Source organism: Mytilus californianus, unplaced genomic scaffold, assembly GCF_021869535.1.
Source record: "Mytilus californianus isolate M0D057914Y unplaced genomic scaffold, xbMytCali1.0.p SCAF_4, whole genome shotgun sequence".
Taxonomy (NCBI): Eukaryota; Metazoa; Mollusca; class Bivalvia; order Mytilida; family Mytilidae; genus Mytilus; species Mytilus californianus.
In genome coordinates this window covers 44,518,571-44,539,545 of record NW_026262690.1, presented here as the reverse complement: position 1 = coordinate 44,539,545, position 20,975 = coordinate 44,518,571, and the positions used below count along the sequence as shown (strand labels likewise).

Here is a 20,975-nt window from a genome sequence, read left to right as displayed (position 1 = left end):
TTCCGCAGGTTTATTGCATTCTGTTTGGTATTGAATTAATAGTTAAGATCCATTTTGTTTAATCTTTGTAATGCGTTTATTTGGCAATCGCCAATGGCAGTCAGCAGGGTTTAAGAACATCCGTTGTTCGACCTGCTAGTCAAATGCGTTTTGTTAAAATATACTTTATCACTTTTTTGGTCTTTTGGAAAATGTTGTTTGTGCTGTATTTAGACCCCTCTACCAAGAAATTTGTTTTGCATGCACACGTATAAAAATTGCGGTTTTTATCCAACGCAATCATAGGTTTGAACGTTGTTTTCAATTTAGACTTGTATATATATATATAAATATATTAAAATTTGTAATTCGCAAAGACTACATTTCATATCAAATAATAACAGTTCGTTAACAGTGCTTCCTTTGCCAGGAAAAAAAGAAGCACACTTGATAAAGGTAAAAAAGAAGCACACTTGATGAAGGTCAATAGGAAGCACAATTTATAAAGGTATTTCAGCCAAAATTAAACGGATCTACGTAAACACATGAGATTTATCTCCCCTTACTATTATTTTTAACGTAATGAACGTTACCAACGGTAGTGTCGTCAAGGACATTGTTAAATTGTCGCCCAAAGATTGCCAGAAGGCATGAAAGCGCTAGTGACATTATTTAAACGAACTGTATTTATTTGATGTAAAATGTAGTCTTTCCGAATTACACATTTTAATATATACATTCTGTACATCGTATTTATTTACTTTTGCTAAATATATATATACATAATTACTCTAAATATCAGCACAACAATGTTAAATCTGCAAATTTGTGGAAGCAAATTTTTGTTCTTCCCTCGCCGGGATTCGAACTCATGGTATTGAGATATCGTGACAACACCGCCTGCACTGTGTCCAGCGCTCTAGACCACTCGGCCAACTAGACTGAACTAAAAACTCAGCTTTCAGTGGCTTAGTGTTACCTTTCCTCGTCAGTAGGATTTAGAGTTGTAACATAGTACATGATATATTAGGCATGATGATGGAATTGATTACAGATTATCTAAATTATCTGTCGTAAAGGATCGTAAGATGCAGTTACAGAAATAATTATGTCTAAACAAGTGACAACTCTACGATATATATATATATATATATATAAACAGCCAAAGATTATACAAATGTCGCATGCCTAATGTTTATGTTTATATTTTCAAATTGTGTTCATAATCTGATCTTGATTTCTGCTATTGGTTTATGATAAAATCATTGTTTGAATAACGCCCACCACTAGAATGTGTGTAGTTTACCATAATTGAATATGTTGTAAAAAGGTCACGCAATTAGGTTCAGTGCCATATTCTCTGTTATATGTGTGTATATGTATCTTATCTACATTGTAAATCCAGTTGTGATGCACTTTTTCTTTATCTTTATAAACATATTTCATCCTTGGTATTTTATCAGGTTTAATGTGTTTTTTCAAATCTATATTGTGCCAAAGAGGTTGAAGAAATATTTCCATATAGTACATAGTTTTTTTCTTAATCTACAACGAACATCGCAAAGCAAGACGTATAGGTGTTTTTTACACTATTAACAGTAAATGTTTTGGTTTTGGGGATAATGTGAAACTCCAAGCAATGTCGGTATTGATAGCACATAGATCTCATTGAAACCCGAAGAAAATACCAAAATTGTATATTCCCTCTTAATATATAACTACAGGGATTTATGTTTGTAAGCTTTTCAGAATGAACTACTTAGCCCTTTTTTAACGGTCTCCCTCGTTGAGTTTCAAAACTTAACGTTTAATGTTTAAAGTTTCAAATAGATTTAAGTTGTTTTATTCAATGTAATGAACAGACACAGATGAACCAAAGATAGGATTGGTATTCAATTCGTTTCAAAGTTTTATTTCATAAACTATATAAACACAAGCTCTAGTGAGCTTTACCAATTATTTTAAATGATTATTCAAATGAGATGTTTAGTATTTTTTAAACTATTTTAGCCACAAAAACAATTATTCTTTGCACGTCTTACAGGTGAACGAAACCTATTGTAAAAATTTCCTCTGTGAATATATGACTATAAACAAGATTTCCCAGGTTTGTCGTGCAATTCAATCGAATCAATCAATAGAATAATATCTGCTATTTGTACATAGATGTGCTTAGCTGCTTCTTTCGTGTGAGTCTTTTGTAGACGAAACGTGCGCCTTGCGTACACAATTTCTATCATGATATCTATAATGAGTTTGTTTGCATATATAAATAGTTGCTTTTAAACTGAAACGACATCTAACACGTACACAATTGTTTTTAACAATACTTTTAGTTTAAATGTGTTTAAATTTCCGTGAGGATCCTTAAATCTATTATACTTTGAATAATGATATTCAATAAAATATCAGTCCTCATTACAAAAATTATCTCTTTTTGTTTCAGTCAAATTTGATGTTGCATGATTTAGATAACCAAAAAGTTCAGTACTTATCCAATGTTCTTTTAAAAACATATCATAAAAAAGTTTTACCTGATCATCAAGAGTATGAAATTCCATGATGACAAATATTATTTTCTGATTTTTTCAATAAACAAATGATATCGGAAACAACTTGATGGTACATTTGATAGAACTTTTATTTATAAACTTTTTACCGTAGGTTAATGCTATACGACGGGAGAATGATTGTACACTCGAAGAGAGGTGTACGCTTGGTGGTGAGATGGTAGAGGTTTGGAAAAATGATGGGTGTCATCAAAATGGTCGGTGTGTTGTCAAAAATGGCAATTATGAATGTGAATGCAATCCTAATTATCGTGGAGATGGACGAGAAAAGTGTGATGGTAAAGTTAATTTAAAACAAGCTTATATGTCTTCTTGGCATTTCTTATTTTTTCATTCATTTGGGAAAGTAAATATGATTAGACCACACATATCTATTCTTCCTATCTTGACACTATATTAGAGACATGGTGTTTAAACCTAACTCATTTTCATAGAGAAAATATAATTATAGGAATTTAACATCATTACAAAATTTAAAACACACAATTCTTTTCGATGCCGTTTTTGAAATAAAAAAAAAGTATATATAGTCCCATCTGTTGATCTGTCAAATCCAAACACATACTTTTTTGTTAAAAGTTTATAGAAAAGTTGTAAATGTATGTGGTTATCTTTTTGAATATTGTACAATCATATAAATTTCTAATGATAGGATATTATTATAAGAAGATTTAAATGTGCAGGTTATTCTTATAACATTTTTCAAAACAGATACTGCTAAACAGAGGGGTTCATTACTCATAAAACGAAGAGACACGATAAAAACGACGAAAAGACCTACAATCTACAAAACACTACATAAATATACTAGAAAAAGCACACCGTACCTTACAATGAACCGTGGTAATATCAGTTGACCCGAAAGTGTAATCATATCTTGATCGACATGTTACAACCGTCCTGATTTTTTATATTTTAAATATAATGATTGAATAGTAATTAATAAAATTTATCTTGGCAAAAAAACAATATCGCCACAAACAACATGATAGAAATATTTAATCTAGCACAAATCACAGTAAGATTTTCAGTTTCAATTCAAACAATTTTTGAAACTTATTTACTTTTTATATTATTTTGATGTAAACAAAAAACGTACAACAAAAATACAGAACGGAACAAGTCGAAAACAACTATCATATTCCTGACTTTATAACGGCATTTTCCGAATAATATGGTGGGTTAAACCTGGTTTTATAACAGGCTAAACATCCTACGTGTATAAAATATGTTTATGGTTCCGTTACATTCACAAAATTGGGCGATTAACCCTAACAGACATAATACAAGATTTAAATGAATGTGGTTATTTTTATTGTCTAATGATATTTAATTATTTTAAGAAGATTTAATTGTGCAGGTTATCTTTTTAACATAATTCAAAAAAAGATACTGTTAAAGGGGTGGGATTCATTACTCATAAGTCGAAGAGACATACAATCTACGAAACACTACATAAACACATTGGTATCCACAAATATTCCGATGCAATGCTAGAAATTGACTAACCTGCTCTAGATTATCTTCTTATAATAATGTTAGGTCAACTGTGAACGAGATAGCTTTTTCACTATCCTCCTCCTGTGACATTACGGGTCAAGTAGGATATACGGAATTGTTGTTCCATCAGAAGAAAAGAGGGGTAAATCGTTTTATATGTACATTAGTCGACAGGTTGACAGTTTTAATTTCTATGTACATAGGTCGACAGTTTGACAAGTTGACAGATCGACAGTTTGAAAGGTCGACATAAATAAATGGGCATTATTGGTCAACTGTCGGTCCGTCGGCCTGCCAACCACTTTAATAATTATTTTTGAATACATTTAATGTAATCATTGAATGTGGTGGTATGCCGTAATTACTGCACGGAAGTTCTCAAGAATGAAATTTTAAATTCTTCTACATTTAAGTCCATGTGCTCCACAGAGAGTCATATAGTAATCAATCATATCATAACCACATAACAGCATAAGGCCTCTTCTGTACATTTAAAGGTCCCTACTATGTATTTGTTACCTAAACTACACTAAAAACCAGGAACATATTGTTTCATCTCGCCTCTAGTTCTACAACTAATCTTTCAGGGCTTTTTACTAGTTCTTTCACTTCTATTAAAAAACTTATCATTAACTTTTGTAATAAAACATGTGAAAATAGTGGATTCAACGATTTTGGAGTGTAAAAAATTCTTTTGATGTTGTAGATAAATTACGTGCTTTTGGTGGTCCTTTTTATTCTGTTGACAATTTTGACTTTTCAACTCTCTACACTACACTTCCACACAATTTTATCAGACATAAGTTTTCCTATTTAATGAAAAATGGTCGTTTGATAGATCTGATTGCAAATATATAAAAGCCTCCTTCTCGAATGAGAAAGTTAAATATGCTACATATACCTACTAGAGGTGTGATGAGATGATTGATGCTGTTCATTTTTCCTTGATTACATTTATGTTAAATCCCCTTCATATGGTATTATCATTAATTTATCTTTTTTTTTCTCTGATCCTATTTGCCTAATTGGTCGAGTATGAACACAAAGAGACCATGTCGATTAATGATATCTAAGCAATTTATTAGCTTCAATAATAGATTGAGCTTTAATTCCTATTCGGCATAAGAAAAAAATTCTCTCCAGTATCAAAATACAGGTGTTTAGAATGATGACTAACAACTAAGAATATACTTGATAAAGATGGGTGAAAACTTGAATTACATCACACTTTTGTGCAAAGCAATTAACCAGAATATAATAGATAAAGAGATGTATAAAAAGTTGAATAACAGAAATACCGAACTCCAAGGAAAATTCAAGACGGAAAGTTCTTTATCGCATGGCAAAATTAAAAGCTCAAACACATCAAACGAATGGAAAACAACTGTCATATTTCTTACTTGGTACAGAATAAAGGCAACAGTAGTATACCGCTGTTCAAAAGTCATAAATCGATTGAGAAAAAACAAATCCGTGTTACAAACTAAAACCGAGGGAAACACATCAACTATATGAGGAAAACAACGGAACAACAGAAACACTGAACTGCAACAAAGCAAACGCCAACATACATAGAAACGGACTATTTGATAACAACTGTCATATTCCTGACTTGGTATAGGACATTTTTCAGAAAATTGTGGGTTTAATCTGGTTTTATGGCTAGCCAAACCTTCCGCTTATATGGCAATGTTAAAACATATATCGCTAGATTGACAACACTACGTGACAGGAATACAGTACAAACAAACGCAAGAACACTCAGCACAGAGAAATGCATCAATAAATAAGATGATAGTACATTACAACATGTAAACCGCAGAATAACAACGGACATCTCCAATTAACGACAGCAAAGCACCACAAACAGTGACGTATTTTTGTGACGTTATATATAATCTTGAAATTGATACAATTATATGGAACGAGATCAAAAAAATTCACAATTATTTTCACAATACTAGTTCAAATAATTATTATGATTATGACGGTCTTGAAAGGCTATTTTAAATTAATGCTGTGACGACGTCATAATTATTTGGACTAACACAATACTTTATCCATGGAAAATGGAAATTAACTCGACTATACTGACAAACAAGTCAAACGTGAAATGCACCGAAAACACAGAACTCAACCGCAAACGAAAAAATATTACACAATATCCAACCGAACTTACAAAAGAAACATCATAAATAAAAACATGAATGTTGGATGTATTAATACCGATACACGTCGTATTTCCTTATGTAAATGGTGGATTAAACCTGGTTTTATAGCTAGCTGTACCTCTTCTTTTGGTCTATATCTGAAGGTGCACAATTCTGTTTCTCTATATTTATATTTCATACTTTTTTTTTACCCAGGACCATCCAAATCAGTAGATTTCTCCCTCAATTTTTTCATTTGTTTATTTTAGATTCTCTTGACGTAATAGAATCGTATTTTGTCAATACTTTCGCCGCTGTTCAATTTGTTCAATTGATTTTCTAGTTCTCTTTCTTTCCTACTGCGATCTTTCTTTTTAAAAGATGAATAAGATATTGTTGTATCTCGCATTATCATTTTCAATGTTTCAAAAACAGCTGATGTGAAATGGAAAATTATATTTTTTCTATGTTTCCAGAATCAACTTTTTTGTATTGTTCAATACAATAAACAATACACGTTTTTATATCAGCAATCATTTCATCATGATATAATTAAACCTTGTTACATTTCCATGTCCCGTTGCCTTTTTCATGGGTGTTAAATGAAGAAACGCAGATGACTGCTCAGATTTATTTATGCCACCCCAATATCACATGAGGTGAAACAACGACTAGACAAAAAAGTCGTGCTTGCTTTTGTAAGGTTCCCACCACGAATAGTTCATTTCTCTGGTTGTAATTCTTTATAAACATTAACTAAATCTGGTATTACCAAGTAATTTTTTCTGAGCTATCTAATTATTGTTTACAAAAGAGAATGGCAACTTCTTTACATTTTAACCAAAATGTCTAATTTGTTCATTATTGACAGTAGTGATTTTGCCTGAAAATTAACTAAAGATTGAACATATAGCTCATTGAATTATTGTTCAGTGTTTTTTTTTTTTAATTAAAATCGGCTCTTTTAAACGTTTTGCGTATTGTTTCAAAATTCAATTTATAGTTGTTTGAACATAGTTTGGATTATGGTGTATCCTTGAAAAATAAGAAATTGTTTATTTAATAGATTAATGTTTGACTTGATAAAAAACTATGATAACTTGATCTTCTATTTTTTTTAGAAATCCCAGCTGGTTGTGTAAAGAAAGAGAAAATTAATCCTAGGTCAAGGCGCTGTAAACGACATAGAAAAAACAAAAAACTTTTAAAATGTACAGTTAAGAGTGCTGAAAGAATTATGAATGTCGATATAGTTACATCTTTCAAAATTAAAAAGAAACAAACTAATAAAAGAAACAAGAATCGAAAAGGAGGTAAAAATAAAAGAGGGAAAAAAGAAAACAAAAGAGCAAAGCAGAAAAGAATAAGAAATCGTCGAAACAAATGTAGAGTCGTCGGTAAACTAAAAAGAAACAGGTTTTTCACGAGAGGAAACTGTAGAAAAGCCATATTTCAAGTCACATATTTATCGAAAGGTAAGAATTGATAAGTGCGTTTGAAATCTTGAAAACAAGGTTGATTGTAATATTTTTTGCAGGGTATGCCTTGTTCATTCATTGGTGTCTAAAGTGATATCATGAACCTAGAAATCACCGCACAATTTCAGTTTAAAACATCATCATTTAGATATGATATTTTGAAACTAACTGAAACTGAAAACAAAATCTCAAAAGAACGATATTGCGTTTACTTAGAGTTTCTTTTAGCATAAATGATCAGCAAGACAAGATCTACAAAAAGTTCAATAAAGAAAAATGTTTGGTTCACTATTTATAAAAAGTTGCACTTGAATAACAAATTTATTTCCTTTTCTTTTATTTTGGACAAAAGATATAGTAGTAAGGGAAAGACTGTACATAGATCAAAGTGTGCGTCACATGCACTTTAGAGCCCCTATTTTATATTTTCAATAATAGAAAATTTAAGATGATAGATTCGAATTTTTGTCATTTATATTTTCTTTGAACAACTTCTATTGAAAGAAAATCAAATAACATTCAATAGGAAAATCGTATATTTCACATAAACCAGTCTTTATTCTGGATAATTTGTACTGGTCCCATAGACTTACATCCAAAGTATGTTGTTTGTTTATGTATATATTTGAAAATCATAAAAGAGGAGTGCATCCGAGGTCGCATCCGGTCGAAGATAATACATTTAAGAGTCAAACAAAAAGAACGGAGCTAGGGGGGTGTATTTTTATTGCCCCCTCCGTCCTTTTTTGAAAATTGTAGATACGGCACTGAATGCTCTTTTTCCTTTTTTCCATTTTATTTTCTAGGTCTTTATGTTTTAAACATGCTGACATAAATAAAGTCATGTATGTAATGCGTTGTTACTATTACATCGATGTGTTGCTGGTCAAAGGTCATTTTAGAAATCCGTGACAAATTATAATTAATTTCTAATCGACTATCCCATCAGATAAAAAAGTTTATTATCATTGATTTAGGACAATGTCATATCAATATTAGCATCAACAGGTTCGTCCAATGATTTACTGTCAAAGTTTTGGCCTACTGATAAAAAAACACTGTTGATTTCTTCAACCAGCTTTGTAACTACGGAGAACTAATGAAGTAAACATATTATACAGATATGTTTCCTTAAAAGGCTTATTTGAAAACTATTTCCATTACACTTCTTTCCTAAAAACATAAACGTTTGAATTTTGGTTTATTTTATTTTCATTATTCGGTGATTCAAATTCTTTGTCTCTGACTTTTAAGTAATTTAACCATTGGGTTGTTGTCTCCCAGACGTATACTCTGTATCCTTTTCTTTGTTCATTTTTAACAAAAAAAATTAAAAACCTTTTTCAAAGACAATATTAACATTAATGTCGTCCGGGAAGTCAGTGAACATTGTGATTCTTGCTTTTATTTAATTTAAAGGAAACATAATGTAAAGACATGTATTATCGAAACTAAATATATATTGCTATATGTGTATAGATATGAGTACTCAAGAATCTACATTGAGTCGATATTGTTTACTCATAGTTTAGAATTGCACAATGCAATGCGTTTCTTGGACTCTTTATGACGTCTTAGCACTGAATCCGTTGTGTACTGATTGATACTTTAGTCTGGAAAAGCATGATTTATATATCAATTATTATACTGCGAGTATTCTTATATCGGTACTTTGTGTCTATCGTATTTATGATAATGGTGCTTTGTGTTTTGTACCAATCTATTGATTTAAGTCATTTGCAACTGATTTTTCACTTTGTTCTCCAAGGTTAGGGGAAAGGGTTGAACGCTCACAAACATGCTAAACCCCGCCACATTCTTTATGTGCCTGTCACAAGTCAGGAGCCTGTTATTCAATGGTTTTCGTTGGTTCATGTTTGTCATTATGTTTTTTTCGTAAGTTGTATTGTTATCAGTTAGGCCGTTAGTGTTCTCGTTGTTGGTGTATTTGATAGCTGACTATATGGTATGGGTTTCTTCTCATTGTTAAAGGCCGTATGGTGACCTATAATTGCTTAGATCTTCGTCATTCGAACTCTTGTGGATGGTCGTCTCAATGGCTATTATACTGTATCTTTTTATTTTTTACAAATTGATATGAGTATTTAGCGGCTAAACCTTACGTTATTTAACGGATTTTCACGGATTTATGTCAAAATTGCATGTAAACTAAATTAATATTATCAACTGGTAAAATACATGAAATATATGAAATAAGGACATGAGGTAGGATTGCGAATGAGACAACTGTCGGCTTGAGTCCACTTTACGAGGATTTATGAACTTCTTAGTTGGATTTTGGACAACTTTTGTTCATTTAAGAATGTTGAGATGTGTTGTTTGGTTATTTTCTTGGTTTACTGATCATGTGATCATATCGGTAACTGAAGTATTGACATAAATTGGTATTACAAGACTTTCATTTGGAAATCATTTTTTTTTCTAAACAAGAATGTACATGTATTTTGAAGTCAGATACAATTATGAACAGTAAGATGTAGCACACAAAACTGTATATGCTAGCTTCAGGACGGATTAACTTGGTAGTTGATGAAGAGATAACTACAGACAGATCTGGTCATTCAGTACTATATATGTATCGATACCACAAAGATTTAACTAACAAATGTTGGCGAGTTTCGTGACTTTGTACTGGCTGGTGTGCATAAAAAACGACAAAAACTTTCACCAGTTGAACACATTGGAGAAATGTAGTTACGTAACATTAAAAAAGTATTTTACTCATTGCTGCACTGAAAAAGCATATCTTCTCTTTGCTAAGCACAATGCATTTCAGTATGTGTTTTAAGCCCCTTGCGATACCTTTGTTTTTTTCTGAATTTAACAAATTTTAGTCAAAATTATGACATGTCTTTTTTGTATTGTGACAGTTTTTAGCTTTAAGTACATCGTAATAATTTTTACAGTTTGTCCTTTTAGTTCTTGTATTATCCTGATTTTTATTGTCATAATAAACATATATATTTTTTATAGCCGGAAACTGTGAAAATAACTGCGGGGAAAACGCCATTCTTAGAAATGGTAAATGTAAATGTCCAAAAGGGTATACCGGAGATCCAAAGAAAAAATGCTCAGGTACGTGAATTTATAGCAGTTTTACCATTTTACAGAAACATGTCTGAAACAGTTAGAATGTCTGTTCTCTGATACTTCAAATAGTTTATACTTATTGACTGGGTATGAGTGGAATAGTAAGTTTATTTTCCCCGAGATGCAACTATTGCCCTGAGGCGTAGCTGAGGGCAATAGTTGTATCCGAGGGGACAATAAACTTACTATTTCACGAATATCCAGTCAGTAAGTGTTTTATTAACCCGAAAGAGACAACAGACAATAAATGTCGGGGTTAAATCAACTATCGTAATATAAAAAAGCAGAAACACAACCATACTGTTTAACGTTTATTCATATATATATTGAATGCTAAGGTTACGTCCTGTACAGACGTCAACCTTAAATACAATAGGTAAAACGCGACGTCGCAACTCCCGCGGTATTCTCAACATCCTCCAATCCCGTAGCTGCATTTGAAATTCCGCGAAATATAATGACGCTTGCGGTCAAATAGGTTCTTCGAGGTCCAATATTTGGAAACTATTGACCGGTCAAATAGTTCAACGCTTGCAATTTGAAAAATAGTCAAAATATTGTGTACTTATTTTATATAGAAAATGATATCTAAGGTATAATAAACATTATTAAAACATTACTGTCTCAATTTTATCATCGAAATTCTGTTTGTCAACCTGTGGGATAAAAGAAATATAGATTTGTTTCAATTGACAACATTGACACACAGAAGATAATTTACTTTTATATCTTTTCAATTATGCAGCATGATATAAAAAAAAATGTTAATGTGAAAGATTCTGTGATTTTCATTGTCAAACCATAAATTAGCCTATTTTCCAAAAGAATATTGTTCAATCCTTATTAGTTTCTTAACTCAAAAAGAAAAAAATTGTAATGCGAATTACCAACTGGTAAGTTTGATAGACAATATTACCATTAACAGATGGATACGTAATGACATTTTTCATTCAATCCTGACGCTCCGCAATTATTAACTATATACAATTTACTAAAGTTTAACTTATTCATGATATCTTTATGTATATAATTACAACAAAGGATTTTTCAATGATGATTATGATTGAAGTATTACACATTCTACACTGAAAATAAATCATCTAAGTAGGACAATATAAGCAATGAACATATACAAATTTTGATTTATCTTGCGTTTTTTTTTGGGGGGGGGGAGGAGGGGGGAGGGACAGAACATTACTTTGCTCAGAAATGGAATCATCAGATTCTTTCTTTGATCATGATGTTTGAATATCATGAAAGCATGTTTAACCTTCATTACCAAGTTGTACGGTTTCAAACATGAATTTTTTGGTCAAAATGGCGTTCCCTATAGAAGTTTGACATGATATCTTGAAATTCTGAACTGATAACTTCAGGCTGATATCCAGTTGAAATTAAACAAAATAAATCAAACTCTCTATTAGAAAAGGTAAAGATTATCAAATTCGTATATTTCAATTGTTTACATCTGTGTCTATGGCTTTTAAAAAGTTATAATGTCGGTTCATAATTTAAGATTTTTGGATTTTACATACGTGTATATATATAAATTATAATATGAAGCTTCCGGATATTTGAACACTTTAAATTAAGGACAATTCTATTACAAAACAGGAGATTATGAAAGCTACAAAAACATGTTGATCTTTAACATGCGTAAACAAAACTTCCATCGAAAAAATGCTACAGAACGATAAACGATTGATCTTTTTAAAGTATTAATTTGAATTTCTGCTCCCGGCAACAGTTTCCAAACTTTTCGGAATTTTTTATCCTCGTCACTAATGAGACTTTCGTATGCTAACCGCCCGACAGACGTAGAAAAATATACGCCTGTTATCTTTGATGAGATTTTCTAACGAACCACTATATTTTCGTTTGATAATTGTTTTCAGATATGTGTATGTGTGTATCAGCTGGAGATCCTCATATACGAACAATGGATAGAGCCATGCTTCATGTCATGGGTGTTTGTAAATATATTTTGTCTGCACTTAAAGACACATCAGATCCATGTGCCTACATGGTTGAAACAACAACAGAAAAACGTAATTCAAGACCTGTCTCTTATAACAAGAGGGTAGATTTTACAATTGGAAATGTTGTATATAGTATTTTGAAAGGAAGTGAAGTTATGGTAAGTTTCTTGTCAACTCAATTCTTGATAGTTGTACCAAGTTTGATGATACAGCTGTTTTTGTAATAATCATTTTGAAACTCAAACGTATTTTTATACCTTTCAGGAATATACCTTTTGTTATCTCTGTAGTCACAATCTTAGGAACTACCATGAGCATTTCATTGCAAAAGGGGAATGTAAAGAATAATAGGACATGGAAATAAGCAAAATTTGATGAAGTTTAATAAATGTGGCTTTTGTTAGAATAACAACATATCGTATTGAGATTTTACAGAAAAAATCAACATCTTTTAAGTGTATAAGAGAACATAATTGTTAATAATATCGTAATGGAAAGAAATAGGTATACATTACGTGAAACCAATGAAATATTTTCATTTGCTAGAATTTATATTGATATGTATGTTTCGGAACTGATGAGTATTTGGACAATACTCGTAAGGTCATGCTCATATAAGTATACTGGTATGGTCATGCTCATATCAGGATACTCGTATCGTCATGCTCATATTAGTATACTCATATGGTCCCACCATATTCGCATGGTTGAACGATATGATTATATATTCATATAGTTATCAACGGACCGAATATTTGAATATTTCGGCCATATATATATTCTAGAAGCCTTCTTTGCAGCTGCGTGTGAAATACCGGGGATTTCAATTCATGTCGAATATACTTACGACCTTATTAAGTAGATTGCTGCAGTACACCAAATTCACATATATAATACAAAAAATAATGTTTTCTATCCCCAGCAAAAACTTTTAAATAAGTTAATCTTTTTGCGAAAGATAAATATATTCTGGACAATTTGAGCCCACGTCTACTTTGCCATGGTTTTGCATTAAAATATTATAGAATACTTACTACATTGTATACTTTTCTCGGTGTTCAGAAAAGTAGATTACAATCTGGTAGGTAATAGGGGATGCATATACAATCAGGATAAAGATGGTTATAATTAAATAAACTTAATAAAGTTAAATAATTGAAAAGCTGTTAAAATTGTGACATTAACGGATAGAAATCGACCTTATGCAAGTGAACATATATAAATGTACATGTATAAGACTGACTGATTTTGGAACATTCAAATACGAAATAAAAGATGAATGTTAGTCTGTTTTGTAGGGTTCCAACATGTCCTATAACAACTCAATTTTCAAACAGTAACAGACTTCCCGTAGAGAATTTTTCAAACCAAAATAGGTTAGCAGGTGTATTGATATTCATTTGCATAAGGTCGATTTCTATCCGAAATTGGATCAGATCGATACAAAACAGATAAAACCCTAATTTTGTTATATTTGCAATTTCTTAAGTAAGTGTCGTTTTACTATTCAAGAATATCGCGTTGATGAATCGCCTTCCCAAAAGAAAAACAATTTCTTTTCTACATGAAAAAATTAAATTGGTATTCGAAAATATTTTACCCAAGTCTACATGAAAGCGCTATCTTTTTGTTAGATTAAAATGTTTAACATGCCACGATTGGTTCTTTTCTTTACTTATGGTGCAAAAACCTGATTACAACAATATCTGTCTAAAAGAAATTATCATAAAATCTGCATTAATCTCCTGGTTTAGAAAAAAATGAAAAAGATATCATGAAGATACTCTCAAATAATGAATCGGAAGAAATATGCATATTACAACAAGATTAAATACAAAAACAACTTAAACAGATAAACAACCGCCTAAAACAATACATTTCCACTGTAAATAACTCGCACACCATACAAAATAATTATATCATTATGAGCTTTTAAAAATTGACCACTCCAAGGAATATATTGCTTCTACAGAAATTTGAATTTTAGGAGAACTTTGAGTGAATTGCAATTTTCCATAACTTTTGAGAGACTAAAGTCTTACTTAACGTTTTAAAAGGAATTCTTGTATTTTGTGCTCTAAGGTATAATTTTTAAATATTTTATCCCACAAGTTCCATTTTTTTTTTATCTTGTAAAATTTGAGAATCATCAATCTACGTTTTTTACCTTATGATAACGAGAATTTTACCGCGTGACTTTTAACGTCCCGGCAAAACGGAAATATAGTTCATAAATAAAGACAACAGTAGTATACCGTTGTTCGAAATTCATAAATCGCTTGTGAAAAAAACAAATCCGGGTTACAAACTAAAACTGAGGGAAACGCATCAAATATAAGAGGAGAACTACGACACAACAGAAACACAACATTAAAATGTAACACACACAGAAACGAACTATTATATAACAATGGCCATTTTCCTGACTTGGTACAGGACATTTTAAGAAAAAAATGGTGGGTTGAACCTGGTTTTGTGGCTAGCCAAACCTCCCGCTTTTATGGCAATGTTAAATATAACATTAAAATGACAACATTACATGACAGGACTACAATACAAATAAATGGGAGAACATATAGGACAGAGAAACATACGAATAATAGCTAACAAAAGGTACCAGGTTTAAATTTTAATACGCAAGACGCAAGTTTCGTCCACACAAGACTAACCAGTGACGCTCAGATCAAAAAAGTTCGAAAGCCAAAACAAGTACAAAGTTGAAGAGCATTGAGGACCAAAAGTTTCAAAAAGTTGTGCCAAATACGGCTAAGGTTTTCTGCCTGGGATCAAAACATCCTTAGTATTTAGAATAATTCATACTTAAGCAAACAGTAAATTTATAAAAATGACTATATAATGGATATACATGATAACACCGACGTGGTGACTAACTACAGAATAAAAGTGGATACATAAAACAAGTTCATAAGTTTTAAAATGGTTTGTAATATGTTATATCTAAGTCGACAATTAGTAGTAATTTTTTTTTTTTGGTAAGGTAATATGCTAGAGTAAAATAAAAATAACTAGATGTAAAATATAAAGCAAAATGTTTTGTAACAAAACTCATTTTATAACTTTCAGAGAGGTAAATCAATTCAAAAAATGTAATCTTAATTTTACAGATTGATGGAGAACTAGTTTCTGTGCCACAAAATCTGGATGAAGAGAATATAGTAATTACAAGGGAAGAAAGATCTATTGTGATACGTCATACAAAATGTGAAATTGATGTCAGTTTTGATGGTAGACATAAAGTAATGGTTCAAGCTCCCTATAGCGCATATAGTGGTCGTGTAACTGGAATGTGTGGAAACTGCAATAGAGATAGAGAAGATGACTATTATGACCGTGACGGAAATCTTTCTAAAAAACGTGCACTGCACAATCGAATAGGGAAAAGTTGGAATTCACCAGGTCAAAGGTAAGTTTTTCACATATTTCAAAAGTAGAGAAATGTAATACTACTTCAATTGACTAACAAGCGTCCTTACTACGAAATAACGAGAAAATCTTAAGAGTACATTTTAGTTTATAATCTATATGCAACATTAGTTTACCGATCTATGCATAATTAATTTTACCCTGATTAATTAGATTTATGCTATTATTTTGAGAGAAAAAACTATAACATAATGTAAATAAAGAGAAATTTTAATTTACAAAAACGTTCAGCAAGACAATAACTTTATATAAGATAACATTGTCAAAAATGTCAGAATCAATCATTGCGATTTGCTACAAAAAAGGAAAATATTTTGTTAAAAGTGAACAAAAAGATAAAAGATGCTACACAGAGTAAAAAGTGATCAGTATGCTGGATTTTCTTATTGACAACATATTTGTTGTATTTGAAGGTAGACTTTTTCGATAAATTGTCGGCATTCCTATGGGAACGAACTGTGCGCCTCTCCTTGTCGTCCTCTTCTTATTTTAATATGCGTCGGAGTTCCTTCAGACACTTATCAAAAACAAGAAGACCAAAGAAGCCAGATCATTTAATTTCACATTCAGATATATTGATGATGTTTTTCCATTAATTATCCAAACTTTTCTGTTTGGGTTCCATTAATATATCCTCAGGAAAAAGTAAAGTAACAAAAATACCGAACTCTAAGGAAAATTCAAAACGGAAAGTCCCTTATCAAATTGCAAAATCAAAAGCTCAAACACATCAAACTGATGGAAAACAACTGTCATATTCCTGACTTGGTACAGACATTTCCTTATACAGAAAATGGTGAATTAAACCTAGTTTTATCGCTAGTTAAACCTCTCACTTGTATGACAGTCGCATATAATTCCATTATATTGACAACAAAATAATAGGTAAAAATGTCAACACTAGAGATTAAAGAAACTACAGACACGGCTACCTCCGCCTCATTTTTAGACTTATACCTCGAATTTGACATAAGTGGTCATCTCAGTACCAAAATCCATGACAAAAGAAACGATTTTAATTTTGAAATTATAAATTTAACAGCAATATACCAACTTCACCTGCATATGGAATATACATTTCCCAACTCATTCGGTATAAACGTTCACCAATGTATGAGCAGAAAGTTGAGAAACCAGGGTTATGTCAAAGAACGTCTCGTCCTTTTTCTAAAAAAATCATCGGAAAGATATCAAGACCTTGTTGATAAATATTCCGTATAAACTTCACAAATAATACATGATGGTCTTGAAGTATAGATTCTAGGTACTGAAGTTGTTTATCATCCTAATTACGTGTTATAGTGTTCTTTTTATTTGTCTTCGTACATTTTTAACCTCTACTGTTAAGTCCATTTTTTGTATATACTTTTGCTGTGGCTAGGTATTTATACATCCCACCATAGTCTAAATGTGCTATTGCCATTGTTAAATTCTTGTCTTTCATTTTTGCTTATGTACTTTGTCTATAGGTTGCAATTTGTAAATACAGCTGTTTCACAAACTACGCCTCTTTTGTGGAGACATATAATATTCATAGATATTTTTGTTTTGTCTACATACTGGTTCCCAGATATGAACTCTGTGTTTCATCTCATAGAGACATAACTGTGGAATGTTACCAGTTTGAAAACACATGGATAGCGGCCAAATTGATTTCTAAGGAAGACCCAGAGGGAAGGGAGGGATAGTACAGAATTTTAGTATAAGTTGAAACTCTTAGAAGTTCGGGGCATACAAATGTTGAATTCCGCACAGCCCTATGTTTTGACCTTTGGAAAAATAGTAGTGCATACGAACTTGCTTTCTAGGGTATAATTTTTTACGAAACTTCATAGTAAAAGTAGCTCCTATCGGAAGTTGAATTATCTATATTTACAGAAGTGGAACCTGTAGAGTGTCTATATGCCATTTTGTGTTTTTTTTTTTTTGAAATAGTTATTTGTTTTTATAGTGATTAAGATTACAACACAATGTTGACTGATGTACCCCTATTTTTGACCTTTTACCTATTATGTCTGTTTGTTTTGTTCACGATTAAAATAAAAAAAGATATTCGCCACAGGATCTTCTGATAAGCTTATATGGCCTAAATCAGAGAAACAGTGTTTACCATTTTTGTGTTTTTGATTATAATCTGCAAGACAATAACAATTTAGTTAGTAAGAAACTAATTACATTCTTTATGAGTTTTGTTTTCTTTGCATTATAAATATAACAACCATTACTTAGTTAAATAACCAAGAGACTACTAATATTGAAACTTATTGCTTTGTTCATAAAAATATATCAGGTACAAATCGACAAAAGTATTTTTTAAACAATAAATAAATGAGAACTATGTATATTTAAGTTGTCAAGATGAACCTCCTCTGGCTACGTGTACTGAAAAAGCAACAAAAGAAGCTGAAAAAATTGATAAGTGCGGACTGCTTAATTCTAAAGATGGTTTATTCAAAGAAGCTTTTGCAGAAGGTTTTGAACTATCAGATTATCATGAAAGCTGTGTATTTGATGTCTGTGAAAATCTCAATTTAAATTTACACTGTCCGATATTGGAAGATGCTGTTTATTCTGCTAGCCAGTCTGAAATTAGAATTGATCTGACGAACTGGAGAGATGTTACAAATTGTCGTAAGTTTTATATCGTAGATTTTGAAGGTATTAGACATTATTTTGTTTTATTGACCTTTTCTGTTTTTATTTTCACAAAATCCTTATAGAAATTTCTTGCTTACTATTTGAAACACTCAATCTCATCGTAAGCAAATGCTTATTAAAAGAAAAGCATATCAAAAAACATTCGTTGTAACAATGTTACAACAGAAAGACTACACAGCACATAGTTATTGAAACAAATTATTCAAAACGGTAATTGTACGGTATTGTTTAATCAGTTAGTTTCAGGTTTTGAATTTAATGTGGTTGTTTTCTGCATTCTTGGTGAAGGTAAATCTAAAATAACACATCGGACGCCAAAACTTTATAAAGTGTTCATTTATAATTGACTTTTTATGCTTGTCTTTTATCTAAAAACAAAAGGATATATTTTTCAAGACCAAACAGTATATTGCTTTAGACAGGGCACTTTTGATAATACTTGATTCTTCAGGAGAATAATTATCAACATACATGTACTATGATTCTTTCTTTAAACTACTTTATGATGATGGTCAGCAATGTGCACAAGCGTTTTTAGTTTGGTACTTTTTCACCCTTTTAATTGATGGTTATGATAATATAACGATTGGGTAAACTAGTAAGTAATACAAATTTAAAGGAACCTTTATAGAATATATATGGCAAATTATGCGGCTAGAATATTCACTGTGACTTGACTGTAGGTGTTGCTCTCCACCTATTGCAGTTTATTTGAAAATCTGACCAAATTGCAATTAGTTTTATCAAACCAAACTGATCAACTGGTCAGTAATTGAAACAATTTGCTGTAAAATAAAGGAAACAGTATTATACCGCTGTTCAAAAGTCATAAATCGATTGATTGAAAACAAATCCGGGTAACAAACTAAAACCGAGGGAAACACATCAACTATAAGAGGAAAACAACGAAATAACAGAACACAGAAGTGCAGCAAAAAACAAACAACAATGCAACATTCATAGAAACGTACTATTAGGTAACAACTGCCATATTCCTGGCTTGGTACAGGACATTTTAAGAAAAAATGGTGGGTTGAACCTGGTTTTGTGGCTAGCTAAACCTCCGCGCTTTATGGCAATGTTAAATATACCGCTAAAATGACAACATTACATGACGGGAACAGAGTACAAATAAATGCAAAAACACCAAAGACAGAGAAATACATAAATAAATAATATAATAGTACATTTCGACATGTAAACCACAGAATAACAACGAATACCTAAAAACAGTCAAGTTGTGAAAGTGAAGGTGGCAAAATAAAGGATACTTACAATACTATTAAACTTTAATTCCACTTCTTTTCAAATGAGATTAATGTAAAGAAAGCTTTGTAGCATGCATAGAAAACACCATTTTTGGAAGAAATAATTCAAAAAGGTAGATTTGGACATTATTTTAGCTATTCAAAAATTACTACGTATCACCTCTTGAATGACAATTACAATAAAAGAATTTATAGAAATGTTTGTTGTCATTTTTAAAATATCAATGAAGTAAAATTAAAGTCTGATAGGATTGTAAGTATGCTTTATTTTATCACCTTGCACTTTCACGACTGGACTGTAGTTTTCTACAGCAGTTTGTTTAAATAACTGACCAGTTGAACAGTTTGGTTTAATAAATCAAATTGCAATTTGGTCAGAATTTTAGATAAACGGCAACAGGCGGAGAGCAACACTTGCAGTAATCACAGCTATATGAAATTAAAACTGAGAATAACTTGATAAATCCCCATACAGGTAAGATTTTATGTTCTTATGTTGTTGTTAGAAATAGCCTATAATGCGTAAAAATGCCAGATGGCATTTTTTGCAGAAGCACAGAAGTACAGAATGTGAATTCCACTGGTTAAGCAGATATCGTTTTATTATAATAACTTTTTGTCAAATGTCAAACTAAAACAAACAAACGGAAACAAACGTATATATGATTTTGTGGAATGATATTTCACTATTATTTGGTTTAAATGCTTTGTTTCAGCTCTAACATGTGATAAAACATTTGTGGAATCTAACAAAGTTACCTGTATTCCGAATTGTATGGATACTGAGGCGGATAAAAGTTCAGACTGTACGATAGCTCCGTACAAAGGGTGCACGTGT

General features: G+C 31.2%; 1 protein-coding gene across 2 annotated transcripts in view; it reads left to right on the top strand.

Annotated features, from left to right (window-relative positions):
* The window catches only part of LOC127738077 (uncharacterized), a 258,304-nt gene that overhangs the window by 126,367 nt on the left and 110,962 nt on the right, over positions 1-20,975 (top strand). The window contains exons 21-23 of one of the 2 annotated variants that reach the window (XM_052249165.1): positions 10,672-10,773; positions 12,684-12,925; positions 15,893-16,191. The exons of the other annotated variant lie outside the window; for it this stretch is intronic. Of the exons in view, the coding sequence (XP_052105125.1) occupies positions 10,672-10,773; positions 12,684-12,925; positions 15,893-16,191 (643 nt within the window). The remainder of the gene's footprint in view (positions 1-10,671; positions 10,774-12,683; positions 12,926-15,892; positions 16,192-20,975) is intronic. 2 annotated transcript variants of the gene reach the window in all.